General features: G+C 37.3%; 1 protein-coding gene across 1 annotated transcript in view; it reads right to left on the bottom strand.

Moving 5' to 3' along the window:
- LOC150087942 (uncharacterized) overlaps positions 1 to 18,670 on the bottom strand; it is a 61,641-nt gene extending 42,971 nt beyond the window's left edge. Inside the window, exon 1 of the mRNA XM_090369971.1 lies at positions 18,317 to 18,670. Within this exon, the coding sequence (XP_090226097.1) occupies positions 18,317 to 18,448 (132 nt within the window). The 5' untranslated portion in view covers positions 18,449 to 18,670. The remainder of the gene's footprint in view (positions 1 to 18,316) is intronic.
- Between the last annotated feature and the right edge of the window lie 2,473 nt (positions 18,671 to 21,143).

Raw genomic sequence — 21,143 nt, 5'->3', positions numbered from 1 at the left:
AGACGTTTCGGATAATGAAATAAATTGCCTATCAGTGCTTACTGATTTTTGCAGAAATTACATAATAAATGCCGACGATGTTCTTGCCGAATTTAAATCTCTTTAGTCAATTATTTAAAATATTCCGAAATGGGAGAAATAAAATTAGAAGATATTAATTGTGTTTATGTTGGCAAATAATTTGTATGTAGTGTACAATCATTTATTAATATTATATACATTTTTTCTAACAATCCCTGTTACGAGTGCTTCAACTGAAAGAAGTTTCAGCAGATTGAAAACTGATTAAAATTATTTTTGAAGCACAATGGGAGAGGGAGGAGAGGTTATCTTTCTTAGCTCTTAACCCTGCTTTAGGCCTGTGCTTTTTGAGCACAATTTTTAACTGTAATTTGACACCCGGCCTCGTCATAGAAACTAATTATTTCTGAAATTTCTACTCAATATACAAAATTGAAACTCTCAATATACATAAACAGAAGTATATTCTTTAATTTCCTACCTTTAGCGCTCAGCAAAAACTATTAATTCACTCTAAAACAGCAAAAATGTACGATCACATTTCAATTTATTAAATTTTGATGTCGGCAAAACAAGATCCAAGCTTTGAAAATAAAACGCGTTACTTTATTAGTTCAAAATTCGCGCGTCAGCTCGACGCCTCTGGCTAAAACGAATCAACGCACGCAGAGAGATAATTGACTGGTCAAGCTTACGTCATTAGCGTTACCAAGGTGATCCAAGGAGAAAATGAAACTGTAAACAACTTTCGTGGAAAACAAACAGTTGAGCATCTTTACTTGCAAACACTAATTTGCATGGCTCACTCACAACAGTAGCCTTATTGCTTTTCGTAATTGTTGTACGAAAGAATTGCAACGAATTGGTTTTGAAAAACTAAAATATTGCATTTCCTTTCTTCAATATCTACTAAAAAAAATCAAGGAAATTCATCTATTGGAAGCTATACTGGAAACGGAAAGAAAAAAAATGTCGTAAAACTGATCACTACAATGCGCATTTCATAAAAAAAAAAAAGGTTCGCTTTATTGTAATTGTTTCTAGAGGACTAAATCGGAACAGCAGTTTCATGGATGTATATTTGATCTTCTTACGAAATTTCAAGAAAATATTTCTATTCATAGCTGCGTTATAAACTTCGAAAACTGATATCGAAGGAACTTCACATGCATCTCACCTGGTGTACAACGAAAAAAAAAAAAAAAAAAAATGCGCAGCTAGTAACAGATTGTAAGAACAATCCATTACTCGTAGTGAGGGATTGGGAAATTGTAAGTAATTGTTATTGAATACTTCAATATTTCCTTGATATGCATTTGATATCATCAAAAAATTTCCAGAGAAAAATTGAATTTTCATTATCACACAACGCCCGAAAAATTCACCATAAAATGTCATGTGTTTCAATGTTTGAATTCCATTCTGAGCTGCAAATGTAATTTCACTTCTCTTGCGCTGACAGAGTAGCCGTTCACCGAATGAAGAAAAACAGGGTTCAGTTTCATGAAATTTCCAATTCCCTTCTTTCACTTGACGGAAAAAAAACTCCTTAGGGGAGGGAGTCCACCCTTTATAGTCCGACCCTGGAGAGAGAGAGAGAGAGAGAGAGAAATAAAAAATACCCTTTTGGTGGGGAGAAGGCCAAGAGATTGTCAAACTTCCAGAGCGCTAACTTTCATTTATATTATTTATTATTATTTATTTATTTTATTTTGTTATTTTAATTTATTGCCTCTTATTTATTTATTTTTTTTTCTTGTGTTGTTCTAGCAATCCATCCTGGATTGGGGTTTCCCTGGGCCGGGATAGTGCTTCTCCTCTTTTCTCCTTCCCTCTCTTCATCTTATACAAGTTTTTCTTTCCTCCCTGGGAAACTTTTTTTTTTTTTTTGGCTGATGCTGCATAAGCTCATACACTTGCTTTCTTGCATCACATGCCACTACTACTACTACTAGCAGTTCCCCAGGGAGGAGAGCGTGCAGTTAGTAGGGGAGATCTTGCCCTCCTGGTAGGGACGAGTACCTGGAGGCAGCCAGGTGATTGCTGCTTCCAGGTAGCCAGAATGCCCAAATACAACATCACAATACAGAACACACACATAAGCTCACAAACAGTTTTTCTTTCCTGTCACTCTCTCTTGTCTTCCTTTTCATCTGTCTTCATCCAACATGGGATATTCCTAAGCAGGATGATTTTTTTTTTTTTTTTTCACAACACACACTGGCCTTACCCTGACAATGCGTAAAAATTGAACAGAGCAACGAGGCCGAGATGACTTTTGTTGTAGGAGCCGCCCATACAAAAACAAAAAAAAAAATAAAAAAATAATAATAATAATAATAATAATAAAACAGCATTGCAGCTCTAAGTCAGTTTCATCCTAGGATGCGGAAACTGCAATTGTTTTAGAGAACAATATTTTACATTTTTACTTTCTAACATTATTTTGCGTTATAGCTCTGTTACAATATTTTGCTTCGTTTCTTTACATTATTGCTGTACCAAACGATATCGGTGTGCATGACGTTTCATCACAGATGCTGGAGTTCTAATTAGTCAGTTCATCCTAGGATGCGGAATTACTAATTAGTCCGATTTTGGTCTGGTGCTCATTTGATAAAAAATCCAGAATAATTCCTCTGGAAATATTAGCTAGTGAACTGCATTATAAATTTCAAACATCGCTGTATTGCTTATCCTTTGAGTGACCGCATGTTTTCGCCTTGTACAATTGTTTTATTGTGGACAGTTTCTTCCAGTCAGTAAAATCATTATTATACATATAAAGTAATTCATTATGTTGGGGGAAACCGTTTTTGTTCCTAATTGATGTAGCACTTTCGAATTTCGCAAAGTGGATTATTTGAACATACATTAGAAGGTCGGTAAAAGAGTTGATAATTGATGGGCAGCATTCCGACGAACAAATTTTCTGTTTATATTACGTGATGACCACAGGTCAGAGATCCCGAAATAGAGAGAGAGAGAGAGAGAGAATACAAGAAGTCGCACTGCATTTAGCAGTCACCGACTCATCTGCCAAAAACCACAGTAAAACAATAAAAGTGATGGGGAGTAAGTCTATTTGTCAGCGGAGTTTATCTGTTTATTGCAGTTCAGAACAGCATTATGACCATGGATGGTGAATTTATTTGGCTTCTGAGCTAAAACAGAATTTCTCCCTTTGCGATGACATCAAAGCGTAACAAGCAAATATCTTCTAACGATACTTTTTGAGCAGCCGTTAGTTGTAATCTGTTAGCTTTGTATTGTTATAAATATTGCAGTTATGTGAACAATACACATTTCAAGAAAGAAAGAAATTCATAGCGGATGATTTTTTTTTCTTTCTTTTGATGCACCAGTTTCGAAGTTTATAACGCAGCTATAAATAGAAATATTTTCTCGAAATTTGGTTAGAAGATCAAACCCAGGAAACTGCTGTTCTGATATTGTTTACTAAAAACAATTACAATAAAGCAAACTTTTTTTTCTTTTTTTTTTATCAAATGCGCATTGCAGTGTTATCAGTTTTACACCAGTTTTTCCCGTTTCGAACAGATGAATTTCCTTGATCTTTTGTTCGTAGGAGCAATACACGTTGAAGAAAGGAAATACGATCTGTTCACCTTCCATAAACTGTTATTGGTACTGTATGGCTTTATTGCCTCTTATGTCAAAAACAGTAGCTCCTGTTCGTCTTTTGTTTATTTACACTTCTCCCTTACAGTCTCGATGTAGTCGTACGATGTAGCTGTTTATATACTTCCCACGCTTCGCTCGTATTCACGCGGAGTTGTTTATGAGAACTGCTCCTCTCCGTAAAAAGAAATTCGCGCGCTTTACACCAAGAAACGAATCAAGTGTCGGGTTTCATAAGCTCTAGGCTGATTAGGGTGGGGGTAAAAAAATTAATTGAAAAAGGCCTAAAAAATTGCATACTTGATGTCACATTTTTGTCATTTGCGTGAAATTCAATAGAAGGTTTTGAAAATTTAAGTAGGAAAACTCAAGAAAAATGTTCTGATTCCAGCTATACCGAGTTTCAGCTCTGTAATTAGTGTAAAAATTATAGAATTTATGAATTGTAATTTGATCTGGGTAAATATTTACCCAGAGGACCGTTTAAAGTATTTTAAAGCTCTTAAGTATTGAGCGTGATTTATCATTAGAGATAAATTACGATAAAGTTCTGGAAATTTTCTCTAGTGTGAAAAAATAACGTAAAAATTTTTAAATACTGTGTGTATATACAGTATATATAAAATTTTAAAACTTTCTGCCGTTTGTATATCTCGTGTTTCGTTTTCTTGTAATGTTTTATTTTATGTATCATTTTTGCAGTTTATTTGGTTTCGCATGTTTATTTTCGCATGTTTATTTTGGTTTCGCATGTTTATAGATATTGCTTATATTTTATACGTACTGTATATGATATTATTATTATTATTATTATTATTATTAGCCATATGGTGCAAGAAAGCCTGAGGCTTATGCTGCATCAGCCAAAAAAAAAAAAAAAAATTATGATTACCCTGAAAGAGAGAGATAGAAGAGAATCGCCAAGAAAGAGAAGAATGATGATATCCAGCTCAGGACCCTGGGTGTGCCAAGCCCATACTCACCAGATGTATGTAATGAATAAAACATTTTAAAGTATTTACTAAATATAGTAATAAAAATAATCATTTATAAAATAGTTTGTTGTTATTATTTTCATATTTAATATAATTTTTTGTAATAAAGGCGTATACAGATACGCCTTTATTACAAATGGCGTACCCCTCCCCCCTATTTAAAACCCAAAAATAATAGTTAGGTTAGTATTAGGCAATTGGCGCCTTTTTTTTTTTTTTTTTTTTTTTTTTGTGGATATACCTGCTGACAAAAAATCCACTGCTTACAGGGGCTGGAAATTTTCTCTGGTGCTCAGAAAGTCCGCTTCACTTAAAGGAACAAAAACCAAACCAAGCTGTTACATTAGGGTCACCCGGTAAGTTATTACATATACCCATGTGTATTGTATCTGTAAATTGCGTGTGTTCTCTGGTCGATTTGCCTGTTTTGCTGGATGAAGATGGTTGTATACACAAATAATACGTGTTTGTGCAAACTGAGTTCCAAGACTACTATTGGGCAACAGCAAGTATGCATGGAGATGTGTTAAGAGCTGCTACGAATGGTTACTGAAGATCTTATTGATCTTCAGTAACTTCTACTTCTACCAAGGTTCTGCAAAAGGGGATACTCGGATGAGAACTGGCTTCATCATTTCGACCCAGAGAGTAAGCAACAAAGCTCTGTTTGGAAGTCTACGTCATCACCAACGCCGAAAGAAGCTAAAGTTGTGGCTTCTGCAGGAAAGGTTATGGTCAACTCTTTTGACATTCAAGGAATGGTTTACCAGCGCGTTGTGCCACGTCATACGACTGTTACCGGACCTCATTAAGAACTACTGCACACTTTGAGGGATCACATTCGTCGCAAACGACAACTGCACGCAGTTGGGTGGATAGTGCATCACGACAATATGAGACCACATTTCTCGTACTGTCGTCGGGTACTTAGCCAGCATTGATGTCAAATGTCTTCCACATCCACCCTACAGCCTTGACCTTGCACCCCGCGATTTATTTTATTTTATTATTATTATTTTTTTATTTCAAAAGTTAAAGGAGCTGCGTGGAAAACGTTTCCAGTCGTCAGAAGAAGTTGTAAAGACATCGGAGGCGATTCTCAAACACACGTCAAAAAATTACTTCCACCATGTTTTTGAAGAATGGCAGAACTGTTGGTCCAAGACGTAGCCCAGTTATCAGGAGCGAGAGTGCATAGCACGCGTTCCTTGAGTGGACTGGGGTTCAAGCCCGTGACCGATAAATATTTGTATTGATGATTTATTGTAAACTCTATTGACTTGGTTGTCGTGCCGGAGTATAAACAGAAAATTTATTTATTTTATTTCATCAAATGGGCAATACTTTGAAAAGCACCATGAAAATACGGATGATTAATAAAGATGTGAAAAAAAATATATCATTCTTTATAGAACAATCCTAGTAAAATTTTTGAGGGCGTCCGTGTACATTATCATACTCGTTTTCTACCAATCATATTTAATGTTGTTGTTATCTCACATTAAATAAGGTTTAAAGAAGTAGTCTATTCCGCTTTATAAGTGGTATGTTTGGTTGGTTATTTCTGTTTAAGGACTTTACCTATAATGCAAAAGTACACTAGCCATTTAATTTCAACTTTATTTCACTCAGTATCCTCCTCTTTAAAGTACCGTATAAAAAGCAGCTCATTTTCCAAATGTGGCTCATTAATTTCGCATTAAGTTGAACTCAGTACTTTAACAAAATTAGACCTTTAAAATCCCGACCATCATTATAATAAATCCTTCATCTCGCAACTACAACTGCACTTACAAGAGTTTACGTAGATTAACAACCGAGGCTTCTGCATGCCCTAACTTAGGCTTCTCTTTAAAGTGCAAAAAAAAGAAATTAACTTATATAAAGTGTACTGTGTTAGTGTTTTTAACAAAAAGGCACTGATATTCGTGTCGCCTTAAACACCGCACTGTGAACAAATGATTGTATAATGGCAAGGTGCTACTTACCGATGATGAACTAGCCGAAATAATACATGCAAATGCATGTCACTCTAGTGATCACGAGGAACATGTTTTGTTTGAAGAAGAAAGTCACATAAGTGAAGGCAATTATTACAAACTATCAGAAGAAACAGCAGAAGAGGAATTTGATACCTCGGACTGTGACTGTTTTACAAATAATAGAGGGCAAGCTGTGCAAGCAGAGCGATCAGTTTAATCAAAAAATAAAAATGTACATTGGCTGATGGAAGCATTTCCTAAACATGGACGAAAGACTTCTGTTGATGTAATGAGAACTGCTCGTGGTCCGCCCAGATACACCACTTCCATAATAAAGACATCACATTGCAAGCTCATATGGGGTTGTTGTTGGCTGGTGTTTATAAGTCATATGAAGTTGTCTGCGGCTGGGAAACATCTCGTACAGTGGTATGTGACATATTTGAACTGTTGAGCCAACTATGAAATTCATCTCGATGTTGAAGTTGGGGGCAGAACTTAGGGACTACACTTGAGTTTGAATTTGTGATCCATCACACTTGAAGTACACTTGTCGTCTATGGGTGGCTGGGTTTGTGTCGGAGAAAGTTGGTCTAATCGTCTTCTGTGGACGATTAAACCAACACGGCGAGCCTGCCGATTGTGATGGCGACGATTGAATAGTGAATCATTGCTTTGTTTCTTGAAGATGTTGGTTCTGACTGGTCTGCTACTGAGCTGTGTATTCTTTAGTAGTTAATGAAAAGATGTTCATCCCCTGTTCATTACATTACTGCATAGACTGGTAAATGGATTTCGTTCTATTTCCTGAGCAGTAGGCTACTATTCTTGATTACAGCTTCAAAATTGCTATGGGTACATCACATAGCAATTTCAGCTGCATATGTTATTGTGGTTACTGCATATGTTATTGTGGTACACAAAGTCTTCGACTTATCCTGACTGTGATTTTATGTAGTGAATGCAAAGTCGACTTTCTGTGGCGAGATGAAACAGTTAAATATTCCTTCTTGAGAAAGACTTATTATTAACCATATGGTGCAAGGAAGCGTAAGGCTTATGATACATGCGATATCTTATGTTTATATCTTATGATACATAAGATATTGCGCCTCCGTAGCCAGGTGGGCAGGAGCAGCAGCGCGTAGCACACGCTTCTTGATTAGACCGGGGTTCGAGTCCGTGCCTACCAACTACGGAGGATGCGGAAAGGTCAGGGAATGACCACCGCATATCCCCGGAGCAATATGGCCTTAGTTGTTAATGCTCCTAAAAACCAACAACAACATTGCACCAGCCAAAAAAAAAATTGTGAAATCGTCTCACGATTTGATAATAAAACTTATCTTGTAGAAAGAATAGCAAAAGACAAGTTAGCTGCGATAAGATAATTATGGAAAAGGTGGGTCGAAGTCTTCAAAAGTTATACAATCCAGGTGAAAATGTAACTGTGGATGAACAGCTGATAAGTTTTAGAGGATGGTGTCCGTTCAAACAATATATTTCTAGCAAACTAGCTAAGTATGGTCTCAAAATACAGACTCTCTGTAATAGTAAGTTCCTACGCCCTAAAAATGCAGGGTTAACAGGTTAACACAAGAAAACAAAAATACTTGGAGAAGCTCCTGGAAAAAAAAAAAAAAAGGTATGCGTGTAGTGTTAGACCTGACAGCATGGTGCAAGGTGGTGTAAGTGCACCAGCTTTGGATTTCGAAATAATACACAATTTTTAATATTTTAATTTATTGAAGCATAAGATATTGCACGTATTCGAAAATTTGGTGAACAAAACATGTATTCCCACATGCACCAACTTGCAAAATAGCCTGCCGGCGCCTATGCCTGACATATGAACTTTGTGGGCAGAACATTGCTAATTATAACTTTTTCTCATCTTAATAATTGGGTCAAATGCTACTCAAACAAAAACTACAATGCCAGGTACCATTAGAAAAAAACAAACCCGAACTAAAACAAATCTTAACGACGAAGAAAATAGTTTATAGTTCTACTTTTTATTTTACTCCAGATACTACAGTGGTAGATTACGTTTCTAAGAAAAACAAGAACGTTATTCTTTTGGGTACGGTGCGTCATAACAACCAGGTAAGTGATTGGAATAATTAAAAACGCAACTGATATTGGACTACAACTATAATTTCACAAATGGAGCCGTTGACAGCCTGGATCAACTTATTGCAACCAATAGTTGCAAAAGGAAAACTAATCGTTGGCCAATGATTATATTTTACAACATGCTTGACATAAGTGAATACAACGCATTTATTTTGTGGAGAGAAATTAATCCAGAGTGGAAAAAAGAATTTTTTGCACAAGAGAAGAATATTCATAGAAAAATTAGGAAGGTCACTGATAACTCCGTATATTACCCTGAGAAATAAAATATACCCAGAATCGATCAAGCTGCTGCTACTGTAAGGAATTTTCAAGGAACGTCAGCATCACTTTCAGTTTCAGGATCACCTGCTCCAGTTAACATTAACATTACTGCCCTAATTGTGAAAAGTAATGACTGTTGTTTTTATCATTTTAGAGTAGAAACTTTTGTTTGCTAATATAGCATTTTGTACCCTACCATTTTGTATACTGTTATTATAATATACCGACTTTATTTCCGTTTTTATATAATTAAATATTTACTTCGTATCACGTTTTCATTTCCTTACAAAAACTTAGAGAAACTGCATGGGGTCTATTTAACCCAAGGAGTACAAGTGTACAGCGGATATAAGGGAAACAGCTAGTTAAAACGATAGTCAAGAATAAGTTGCAAAATTCCGCGAGACTTTTCTTTCTTTCTCTCCTGTACATTCTGTTATTTCATGGAAGAATAGTAATTTGTAAAGTTCTTGTACAGTAGTACTGCTCTAATATACTTTTTTTTTTGTTATCAGTTTGTTCGACAGTAAATTGCCTTATTTTTTAATATCTGAATGTTGTGGATACACAAAAATGAAGCAAACTATGAACAATTTGTGGCGGGTTCACCTGTGTCTACCTCAAAGTATACGATTTTAAAAATAAGCTAAGTAATGAACACAGCGCTTACATTTTAGACACGTTCGATTTCATTTCTTAATATTGAATTTTCTTTTTCTGTGATTAAGAGAAATGTAAAAAGGCTGAAAAGGCTTGTTACCAAATAATTAAGTAGCAGTAGTAGTACATAAAAGTAATTGTTTTCGTTTCACTGCACGTATCTGAAAATGTAATACTCACTCAAGTTTTGTAATACTTTACCTGCTCCCCATCCCCCCCCCCCCCGTAATTTTTAATGAAAAATCGAATTCAACACTTTTCACGGACCTTCAGTGCCTTTAATAAAATAAGAGCAATATGTACCTCAGATTGTAGTATGAAGTCAACATTTTTGTAATTGTACCCTTCTTATTTCCTCCTGGATTTTAACAAGAACTGAAATATAACGTATTTAATGTTTCTGCTGTGATTAATAAGCAAACAGTAATAATTTATATATTTAGTAAACTGATAACAAAAATGAGCTCTTAAGAAACGACTTTCATACGCGTACTACTTAACTCTTTTTTTTTCTGTACATTTTCCATATTTCCAACCAATTCGTTCTTCCAATAAGTGCATGGCAACAAACATAATATCCAGTGCTTCGGTTAGAATGTACAGTATATGGAAGGCCATCTTTCTACGTGAGCCTAGTCGATTCCCGATTGCAGAGAACCCCAAAAGTATGTATATTTTAGTTGACAGTTAGGCTATTCATCTAACCCTCGTCCGAAGAGTAGTTTTGATGTAGACAAAATGGGAAAGAAGTTGTTCCAGCAGTAGGCTATACTTGCATTCCCCACCCCTCAAATAAATAGTGACTGCTGTGCAGATTTTTTTTCCCCTTGTAACTCATTGGGCATCTATAAGGAGCATGATACGTCGTTTATCCCAGCAGTTTGAGGAGGAACGCTGTATAAAGGAACAAAAACAACCACATGCGGCCAGTGCGTTCTTCAGAAAATGCTGAAACCCTCAGAGTTGCAATGCAGCTTAGACATTCTGTTCAGAGTCTCAATACAGCGAAGTATTCTGTTGAACGAATACTTCAATTGGATTTCAAAATATCCCCATACAAGATTACAGCGATGAATAAAGTTTCCAAAAATGATAAGCAGGAAAGTTCAACTCGCCGAATGGGCAGAGGGAGAAAAATGTAGTATGTATTAACACAACATCCGGTTTTCAGATAAAGCTTATACTCCCATTGGATAGGACTGTGAACACAAACTTAACTGAATTTCATCACGTATATCTCAAGTAATAAAAACGCCCATGTAGCAATTAACGAATCATTAACGTAATTGCTAATTACGTTAATGATTCAACTCTTGTCGTAGTACTGTACTTAACAATGTCAGGAAGTCATTTGTGCAAACGCATCATGGACTTAATTTTGTATTTAAAAAATTAACTCATTAAATTCTGGTTAATATCAAACTCGATTCCTAGTTGAGACTTTTCGATTATATGATTTTTCTTTGTAGATGCAAAACTCATGGCTAATATCGTGAACAAATTGAAGAATGGTTTTGATAACGCATTACATAGAGCGAATAGAAGAAACGGTCATAAGACACATTGCCTTTACCCGATACGAAATAATAGCAATAAAAAAACAAACATCTTGTTTTTATATCTAGATTACATCCGTCTTACTCGTCCATGAGCTTAGTACTCAACTCATGGCTACCAAGTACGTTTGTCAAAATTTAAGACGAAAAAAAAAAGAAAGAAAAAGTTTATCTTATCACACGATTACCTGACTATAAATATACTGGTAATGATAGATAGATAGGACAGGAAAGGACATGAACTGTCTTTTCCTATAGATGCAACGAATGTTATAATATTAATATGATCAGACAAGAAACAAGCCATTCTGAACGGGTTGAATCAACTCATCAATTACACAAGGATCGCGCCATGCCTACGTCCGGGTGTTGTACCAATTGTTTGTTACAGCATGTTGGATAAGCACCTGGATTTGCTTTACCACCACTCAACAAAAAATACCTGGTTCTTCCTCAAAGTAAATTTTAATCAGAATATTCTACACGGAATCCTACTGCTGCAAGTTATATGTGGAAAACAGTCCTCCCTAAGGATGAGGTCGGTCGAACTGAAGAAACAATCAGATCAATATTTTGAATTAATTATTTAAAACGGAAATTATATGAAATCGCCTAAAGACATATGACCGGAACTACTTGTTAAATAAAACTATAAAAGGAGAGACTGCAATTTCACAAGAACTGTACCAGGACTTGGATGATTTGAGATGGCTCCTGGTCCGATGAGTCCCGTTTCCAGTTATTTCCAGCGGACGGGAGGGTGCGTATCTGGCGGAAACCGCACGAAGCTATGTACCCGTCATGTCAAGAAGGAACTGTTCAGGCTGGTGGACGATCTGTAATGGTCTGGGGCGTGTTCAACTGGCATACGTTAGGACCTCTGGTATGTCTCTGAATGGTACATGTTAAGTGCCCACCCTTGCAGACCATCTGCATCCCTTCGTGGTCATCCTGCACCCACAGGGCAATGGACTCTTACAGCAGGACAATGTGCGTCCCGACAGAGCCAAAGTGACTAGAACATGGTTCGAAGAGCATTCCGCAGATTTTATCACCAAGGAATGGCCTCCCCGTTCACCGAAAATGAACCCTGTAGAGCATCTTTGGGATTCTGTGGATAGATCCATTCGAGCTTTGGTTCCTCCACCCAGGAATGCGACGGAATTATGGACAGCGGTGCAGCAATCGTGGATGGAAATACTTGAGGAACGTTTTTGTGAACTAGTGGACTAAATGCCAAGCCGTGTGACTGCCCTTATCGGGGCGAAAGGTGAGCCTTACCCGTTACTAGGTAGATATTTCATGATTTCTGTCCACCCAGTGTACTGTTTCCTACAGACTCTGGGATGTGGATTCTTGAAGGCTTCTTTGACGTCGTGAGGACTTCCTTATTCAGCATCTGTGAAAAGTAGTCGCTTGAGCTGCTGAGATAAAACGGTATTGAGCAACACGCCAGCGTCGGAAATTCTGTTTTTACTGTAGCTTGCTTTTTTATTTTTGGTTTGGGATGGTTTGCCGTGACCATTTTAATTGATGATGCTGCAGACTTTGAAATGGGCTAACAAATATTTGAAGCTGGGACTTTGGCCTGTTTCCAGAATGTATCTATTTTCGTGTCGCTTTAATGTGTCATTATAGAGGGCTGCCTTCCCACTCTGTAATTGAGCAAAAACAGAGGAGGGTGTATATTACCATACGTAAATTATCTGTATATTAGCATTTAGCATTAGCAGAGGCATATGATGCAAGAAAGCAAGCTTATATAGCATCAGCCAAATAAAAAACCCTTCTTCCCGTTTCACCCGTCCATTCACTCCAAAAGTTTGTCCAGTTCAGCCTTCAGTTTATTTAAGTTGTCAGCTGCCACAACGACAGATGGAAGCTTGTTCCAGCAATCAACTAAAGGCAAATTTCCGCACATTTGTTCTACAATTGTCTTTCCTCGATTTGAATTTATGCCCCCTCAGCACGGAATTTGAGCAACAGGAAGAATCTCATCAGCAGATGAACTTGCAAGGTGATCGTTCAGATCACCTCGCAGATGCCTAGTCTCCAGACGCTGCAGTTTGCAGAACTTAAGCCTATCTTGTTAACAGAAACCCTTTGTTCCACTCACTAATCTCGTTGCCCTTCTCTGTACTCGTTCTAGTGGCTCAACATCTTTCCTAAAATGAGGCCTCCAGACCTGTATGCAGTATTCAAGGTGTAGCCTGACCATTGCCTTATACAAGGGGATAATCACCTCCTTATCCCTGCTAGCAAAATTCCTGTATATCAGATGTTCTGGCAGCTGTCTGCACTGCTCAGAAAATTTCATACCTGACTGCACAATTATCCCCAGATCTTTTTCATTCTCTACTACCCTGAGTGTAGAACCGCACAGTTCGTACATTACTCTGAGGTTACTGCTACCCATATGCAGTACTGTACTTTGCATTTGTCAATGTTAAACTTCAGTTACCAACTCTCAGCCCATTTGCCCAACTTTTCTAGATCCTCTGGCAGTAGCATACTATCATTAGACAGCGGTGTTGCCAAACTTTGGCAAATGGCATACTCACAAAACTACAGCAGAGCAGCAGAAGTTTCCATCTTTTTTTTGAAAATACCTAACCCATATGTAGCCGATATCAGGGAGCCATCAGGTACATATGAAGCCAGGAGCATATTAAGGGTAGGTTGAGGCCCCAGAATATTAGGGTCGGTTGAGGCCAAGAAAATATTGGGTCCCTTAAAAAAAAAGAGAGAGACAGGGAAAATAAAAATACATGTTAACCATTTTTTAAAATAAATAAAAAATATTATGTACTATTAATGTTTTATTTCCAATAAAATTTGAATATAATATATGTATAATATAATTAATAATAGCATAATAATAATGACAAAGTTTTGAACTAATATGTTCAACTAATTTGTTGAGGTTTTGCGTGGGCCCTTCAGAAGTCGGGGCCCAGGGCGCGCGCCCGGTGCGCCCGCCGTTAAATCCGCCTCTGTATGAAGCCCTTTTTCAATGCATTACAGAAACAATCTGGAATATACGTTCAAACCTCGAAAGAAACTAAGAACACCCTCCCTCACCCCCCAAAAAAACAAGTGACTTTCGATCAATATCGATAGGATGTGCTCCTCTGAAATTTTTTGAGAAGTTATACTTCTGCCACTAAGGCAGCATTGCTTTTCCCATAGGTTCTCATGTCTGCACTCTGTTAATATCCAAGAGGCCAATCATTACAAGCCTACTAGATACATTTTTTTTGCATACAGAGGGAACTAAATAGAAAATTCCAATTGGAAATGATTTTGTTAGAAATAATTTCTAGTTGGGGTTTATCAAAGCCGCCTTTGGTAATATTTCCTCAACAGCATTACTGTTCATTTTAAACTTTATGTTAAGAGGGTGTTATTGAGAATGCCGGTTTAAATGCAAATTACATTCTAACATGGTGCTTACCACAAGGAGGTGTTTTGTTGGCTTTAGTGTTTGTCGTTGCGCTTGAATACCTTCTCACAATAAAAATTCTACAACTTGAGCTGATGATAAAATTTTTTATACCTCTGATTAGTCTGCGAAAATCACAGAGAAGCAAATGCAATAGTACACGACTTACAACCACATCTTGCTCATAACCCCAGGGGCTGGTGAGTATGGGCTTGGCGCACCCAGGGTTTTGAGCTGGATATCATCATTTTTCTCTTTCTTGGCGATTCCTTTCTACTTCTGACTTTTGTTTTCTCTCTCTCTCTCTCAGGGTAATGCAGAATTTTTTTTTTTTTTTTTTTTGGTGCAGCATAAGTCTCAGGCTTCCTTGCACCATATGACTAATAATAATAATAATAACAACCACTTGGAAGTGCTTCCTGCGCAAGTGACCATACAGGAAGGAAGGAAGAAAACGCCAACGCATGAAGTGGAGCATCGAAATGAATACGTACATCATGCAAGCATACTACGAAATAACGAAGCTGGAGACCGATATGAAAACTTACAGGGCGAGACTACATACCAAGTGGCTGGAACGATTCCCGGATATTCAGGTCACCGAACAGCGGATAGCGGACCAGAGAAGGACCATCGTCACGAAGAACCTGATAGCTCCTGCAATCTTGGAAAAAAATCAAGCAGGACGTGAGCCATCAACTACAAAGGATAAGGATAAAGAATACGGAACCAGAGGAGGAAGAACATACTACCACCGAACCAGAGGAGGAAGAGCAAGGAGAAATACAACCCACAGCAGCTGAAGTGGAAAGAGACAAGGTCATGATATCCAGAATACAGGACGAGTGGAAGAAGGCCCTAACAGAATTCGAAGGAATGGACCCCACAAAGCCTCACGTGATACCGAAGCAGAGGCCGAATAGAACCTTGTGGGGAGTCACAGACCACCTCTATCGGCAAATAATACCGCATTATCTCGACAACAAGGAGGCAACACTGGAGGCCATTCACACAGCCGTGTATGTTCGAGTCGGACGGCACCTGGGATTTCTCCCATCTCCGCTACAGCCGTGTATTGTGCTGCCGTAGCAGCCTCTAGGATGAATGGAAGAGAAATGAGAGACCAGCAGAAGAAGAAGAACCGAAAACAGAAGGAACCGCCAACTTGGGAAAGAAGACTTCGGCAGAAGATAGAAGAATTAAGAGTCAAGATAGGCCAATTGGCCCAGTACCAATGGGGCAATAGGAGTAAGAAATTAATTGGAAAAGTGAAGAGCATCCTCAAGAGAGACAACGTCCACAGCAAACGTAAGACAAAAAAAAATCAGAGAATAGGAGAGTACTTGGACACATTGAAGCAGAACCTCCTTGCACTCAGCAAGAGACTACGCCGATACAAAGAGAGTTCGCAGAGGAAATTAAACAACTGAATCTTCGATGAGGACCAAAGAGGCTTCTACAGCAGTATCGGAGAAGATGGGAAAGAAGGGTACGGACCACTCGAGCATAAGACGATTGAGGAGTTCTGCGGAAACATATGGAGCAGGGAAGTAAGACATAACAGCCGAGCCACCTGGATAGAACTAGAACGCAAGAAAACCAAGGATGTACACTTACCATACAGTACACTTCTTGATCTTTAGCATCTGACAATACTGCAATGATGAGCATTAGCATTAGTAGAGGCATATGATGCAAGAAAGCAAGCTTATACTGTATACTATATAGCATCAGTCAAAAAATAAAAACATCCCGATTCACCCATCCATTCACTCCAAAAAGTTTGTCTGAAAGCTGGCTGAAAGCAAATTTCCGTTCATCTATTCTACAACTGTCTTTCCTGAATTTAAATTTATGCCCCTCAGATGCGAAATGTGAGCAAGAGGAAGAATCCTATCAGCATTGAGATTGCTCAAACCATTCAAGGCCTTATATACCTCATTCAGATCACTCGCATGTGCCTAGTCTCCAGACGCTGCAATTTGCAGAACTTAAGCCTTTCTTGGTAACAGTAACCTTTGTTCCAGTCACTAATCTGATTGCCTTCTCTGTACTCATTCCAGCAGCTTTACATCTTTCCTAAAATGAGGCCTCCAGACCTGTATGCAGTACTCAAGGAGTGGCCTGACCATTGCCTTATATAAGGGGATAATCACAATCACCTCTGTATCCCTACTAGCAAAATTTCTATATATCATTGACAAAACCCCATGAGCTACTCTTGCAGTCTGTCTGGATTGCTCAGAAAACTTCATATCTGCCTGCACAATCACCTCGGGTCTTTTTCATTCTCCATGACCCTGAGTGTTGTATCGCAAAGTTGGTATGTTATGGGGCTACTGCTACCCATGTACAATACTTTTGTGCAATTAACTGTGTTCGAAATGAGTGGCTTTTGATCTATACCTTTCTATATCTTCTCAAGTCTTACTTGTGTAATTTTGTAAGTGACAGGTGTTGTTTAATTACTTATAGTTTCCAATTGTTAATTAACAATAACTGCTGATATCTTTAAGTGTAATTATTGTTTTTTGAAAATTTGCCTTTATTGAAAGATATTTGAGAATATCTGATGTGAAATACAAGGAGTACTATAGCAAGATTAGTACAGTGTATATATATATATATATATATATATTTTTTTTTTAAATTAATATACAGAGCAGTAACTTTAAGTCTGATCTAGCGGTACACAGGGTTAGATCTACTGGTTCGTGTATGTTTCAGCAAGCAAAGAAATCAATCCCGTGGCCCGGGTGGTGTTGGAAGCGACTGCATCCAAGTGCCAACTGTCAGGGGCGAGAAAATGAATAGTATAAACTGGACCTTTTGCAAGTAGTGGAGCGGCAAACAAAATGAATCCACTGATTTTCATGTGATGGGAAACTTACATTTTGGTTTGCATTCGGGCACTTAAGTCGAATGTTCCAGCAGGACCATGCTTACGACTATCATACCAAGTGGCAAACAAGACGATTTTACTTGATTCCAATGAAAAGTGAGACCTTCAACAACTGGTCGATTATGTACAGCTAATTAATTTTATGAAAATATACAGTTCAAGCAATGAAAAAACAACAACACTATTTCTGTGGTAAGACAACTTAAAAAAAAAAAAAAAAATCAAGTATTAAGTTAATTACCATAAAATTTATTACGAAAGCCAAAATTTTTTCAACCATTATTTCAGAATTAAGCTAAAAACCTGTTTCTAACTCTAAGCTGATTATTAACAAAATGGTTTTCAAACAATTATTTTTATGATGGTGATCATCATCCAGGCAAGAATTCATATACTGTCAGGTGGTACAAACCAGCAAGTGCAGGAATGCAAGGGCATCAGGCACACTGTTTACATACATTAAGTCATCACTTGACAGACAACAAAATGTTCTCTACTGTTAAAAAAAAAAACAGGTATGATTGGGTCGCTTACTAAATAAAACCAGTAAGTAAATGTAAATTACATTTTATTTTATAACATTAAGTGTAATATACTTCATGATTATAACATAAAATGTAACGTTGAAAATGTATATAAATTTAAACTTCTCTCGCATTTTGATCACATCATCATCTCTACTTTGAAAGGAATGAAAGGAAATAAAAGACACTTACTTCGTTGTTATTTACATTAGCAGAAGTTTCTGCTAAATGAGAAGACTCAGAGGGTGTCACTGAAGTTTCTGCTAAATGAGAAGGCTCAGGGGGTGTCACTTCCTGCTCGGTGCATTCCGTGGTAGTTCCCATTTCTGTAATGACTCCTCCCACCGAGAGGCTACGCTCCTCGCGTTACCACTGCTGTAGACATATCAGCTACTGGAATTCAACAAGTGTCAAGAGTTTTATAAAAGTCTACAGTTTTTGTCCTTAACGAAGTAAATAAACACGGGATAGTTCTTCAGCCTTTATTTCTGCCTAGGAATGATTAATACGACTCGAAATGAAATATCACTCTCTTACCTTCTAGGAAAGCAGCCGACCTGCTTATGAATGTTCCTCCGAAAAGCGTGACTTATCACTGACTTGTGTGAGCGTAATAACCGGTCTGACTTGCAACTACGGAGGCTTTTTTGAGCAACCACTTGTTGCATACGCGATGCATTTGTTCCAGAATTATTAATCACATAGGCATGAGTGCCGGCAGCATGGTGAAAGTGTAATGCACCATGCTGGATTTCGAATTAATATTTTTAATATTTTCATTAATTTATTGAAATATTAAAACAATACAAATTCTCTCTTTCAAAATATCCTGCCGGCGCCCATGAACATAGGAATGATCTTTTGGTATCTAATTTTCATATCCTTTATAATAAAAAAATCTGATGCAATAAACTTGCATATAAATAGGAATCAGTATGAAAATATCTACTTAGTAAACAGGTTTAATCAAATATAGCGTGCTTGTTCCATATACAAAAATGAGACTAGTGTATATTGTTTAATTTCGACACCGAATAATTGTATCCAGTTTCAACCATGGAAGTCTTTTCATCATTATATATTTGAGAAATACTAGTCCTTAATTATTGAAAATTATGTTAGCAATCTAAAATTCAGTTCATCATTATTATTTATATATTTTTTTGTTAATGAAAGTAAAATTATTTTACTTTCATTAAAAGGGATGGACAGATTAGGTGGTTGTAGCTTTTTTTTTTTTTTTTTGCTGCATAAGTTTGCTTCTTTGCATCATTTGCCAGTATTAATAATAATATTAAATGTGCTTGACATTATCGATGCGAATGGGTAATGACATTACGATGCACTCCATTCCACTCTAAACAACCTCCCTCCCCTCACTAAACAACAATTTCTGTTTAGTGTGGTGGGGAGGAGATTGTTTGGAATAATGAAGACTGGATCTGATTTTTCCTGCTCATGTAACTGGTTAATCACAATTTTTATGGAGAAGGAGGATTTTTCTCAGCATGGCCGCCTTTTAGTTCAACTGAATTTAATTTGTAAAGACGGTATTCGCTTAAAAAGATGAAATACATGGGCTTTGCTAATGCTATAGAGGAGAAATTGTGGGATCAGGGAAACTTGCAGTTGAGGGATTAGAGAAGTTGTCACTGACAGAAGCAGGTTAGCGACATGGGACATACAATTGCACCCTCTCTGAGAGGGCTTGAAATCAATTGTCAATTACCTTAAACACCGAAAGGGGAATTGCAATAGAAGTAAAATCCACTTCAGTCTACGACAACATGGAAATTAAGTAATTATAATGGGGAGAATCAAGGCTGACAAAATCAAAGTACACTTAGGTCAAGTGGACCGAATTTCAGTGAAGTCCGGTCTTTCTGCGACAACCAAATCCTCTGCTTTCATCTTCACGATGGTGGCACTGTTAGTAAACCTGAGTATAATCCCCATGTGAAGGTCCAGAAATACTACAACTAGTATACTGGAGGGTTGTCACCTCCAGTATACTAGGTGCAGGCGTGAGGCTACTCGACCTGACTACACAACTACCGCAGCCATTTTGCTACTGCTAATACTAACTTCTGTGAATATTGTGTATCCAGGAGAGATAGGAAAGGTGAGGAAGTGATCCTACTGATCAAAAAGTTCTTGGAGGTAGGAATAATTTTGAGAGATATGAAACCGGAGAGAGTTTTAGAAGGATTTCGCGAGTCAGATAAAGGTAATACGAATATTGAGTCACTGTGGCGTGAAGTGACTTGCAGTAAAGGGAAGGTGATAATCGGATTGCATTCAAGACAATGACTGAGGAGTATGACAAAAATGTTTTTGAACAAACTGAATGGACTTGACAGTACGATTGTGTCATTATTAGCGACTTCGGTCCATCTCTTATAGACTGAAATACGTGGACTGGAAATACTCTATATGAAAACAGTTTCATATAGAGTATTTCCAGAATGAAGACTGCTACTTATCCTAGCACATCAGAGAGAGCTCCGATGTGCTAAGATAGCAACTATGCACTTGCGAGGAGACCTGATTGAAGTGTTTAAGGATTTTAAAGGGATTGGGTAAACTTAATGATGATGGCATTCAATTCTTTTTGAGAAAGTGGACATAAAGACATTTAAGTTTATATCCACACACAAGGAGGCATAATTTTAAAAAAGATTGCTGCAGGATAGATTTGCGAAAATTTGCTTTCAGCTAGAGCAATTGATTGTTGGAATAAATTACCATCTGGTATTGTGAAAGTGGGTAGTTTGAATAAAAATTTAAGAGAAAATTAGGGATATTATTAGGAGGGGATGGATAGATGGAGATGGGTACGGGTTTTTTTTTTTTTTTTTTGGCTGATGCTGTATTAGCTTGCCTTGCGTCATGTGGCAATAATAATGTTAAAAAAAAAAAAAAATAGAAAAAATATTTTAGAAAAGTGAATAACAGAATCAAGAAAGAAAATATTCAATAATTATACTTCTCCCATTCCAGTTTATAATTTTCGTTACTT

Source organism: Mastigoproctus giganteus, chromosome 3, assembly GCF_048544385.1.
Source record: "Mastigoproctus giganteus isolate SK-2022 chromosome 3, ASM4854438v1, whole genome shotgun sequence".
Taxonomy (NCBI): domain Eukaryota; kingdom Metazoa; phylum Arthropoda; class Arachnida; order Uropygi; family Thelyphonidae; genus Mastigoproctus; species Mastigoproctus giganteus.
This window is presented reverse-complemented; position numbering and strand designations above follow the sequence as displayed.